Raw genomic sequence first — 965 nt, 5'->3', positions numbered from 1 at the left:
TTTTTTTAATATATTTGTGCATGCAGGCGGAGACAGGGTTGGTGGACGAGGCTGAGGTGTACAATAGAAACAAAAAACATACATATCTGTATACATAAACAAACAAAACAAAACAAAAAAAAAAACAAAAAAAACTAAGACAAAATAAAAAATAGATAAAAAATAGATAAAAAATAAATAAAAAATAAATAAAAAATAAATAAAAAATAAAAAAAATAAATAAAAATAAATACATATTCTCTTTCTTCTCCTGGTGTTTCTCCTAGACTTTGTAAGATAGCTGCTTCTTCTTGGAGAAATTTTGCTGCTGCTGCTGCTGCTGCTGCTGCTGTTTTGTGTCTCTTATAGTGCGGCCGCAGGCTGCTTATAACTTCATACACCTCAGCCTCGTCCACCAACCCTGTCTCCGCCTGCATACACAAATATATATAAATATAAATATAAATATATATATAAATATAAATATAAATATAAATATATATATAAATATAAATATAAATATAAATGTAAATGTAAATATAAATATAAATATAAGCATCAATGTAAATATAAACATACATATAAATATAAATATAAAAACAAATACAAATATAAACATAAAAATAAACAAATAAAAATAAATCTAAATAAACAACAAGTGAAAATAAATAAAAAAATAAAAAGATGAGAAACCATAAAAAATAAAGAAAAATAAATAAAAGTAAATAAAAGGCAAAAACAAATAAAAAAATAAAAAATAAATAAATAAATAAATGGATAAAAGTAAATAAAAAGCGATAACAAATAAAAAAAAATAAAAGTAAATAAAAAGCAAAAACAAAAAAAAATAAATAAATAAAACTAAATAAAAAACAAAAAAATAAAAAACAAATAAAACTAAACAAAAAGCTAGAAAATAAAAAGTAAAAAATAAAAAAAAAAGATAAAAAGCAAAAACAAATAAAAAAAATAAAAAGTAAACAAAA

General features: G+C 19.9%; 1 protein-coding gene across 1 annotated transcript in view; it reads right to left on the bottom strand.

The window, feature by feature from the left end:
* EMH_0022750 (uncharacterized protein) overlaps positions 1 to 416 on the bottom strand; it is a gene marked incomplete at both ends in the record, with an annotated part of 5,985 nt that extends 5,569 nt beyond the window's left edge. Inside the window, one exon of the mRNA XM_013502009.1 lies at positions 381 to 416. Coding sequence (XP_013357463.1) covers positions 381 to 416 — 36 coding nt within the window. The remainder of the gene's footprint in view (positions 1 to 380) is intronic.
* Between the last annotated feature and the right edge of the window lie 549 nt (positions 417 to 965).

This window comes from Eimeria mitis, genomic scaffold (genome assembly GCF_000499745.2).
Source record: "Eimeria mitis Houghton genomic scaffold, Emh_scaff808, whole genome shotgun sequence".
Classification (NCBI taxonomy): Eukaryota; Apicomplexa; class Conoidasida; order Eucoccidiorida; family Eimeriidae; genus Eimeria; species Eimeria mitis.
The sequence above is the reverse complement of the archived record's forward strand: the minus strand, read 5'-3'. Positions and strand labels throughout refer to the sequence as shown.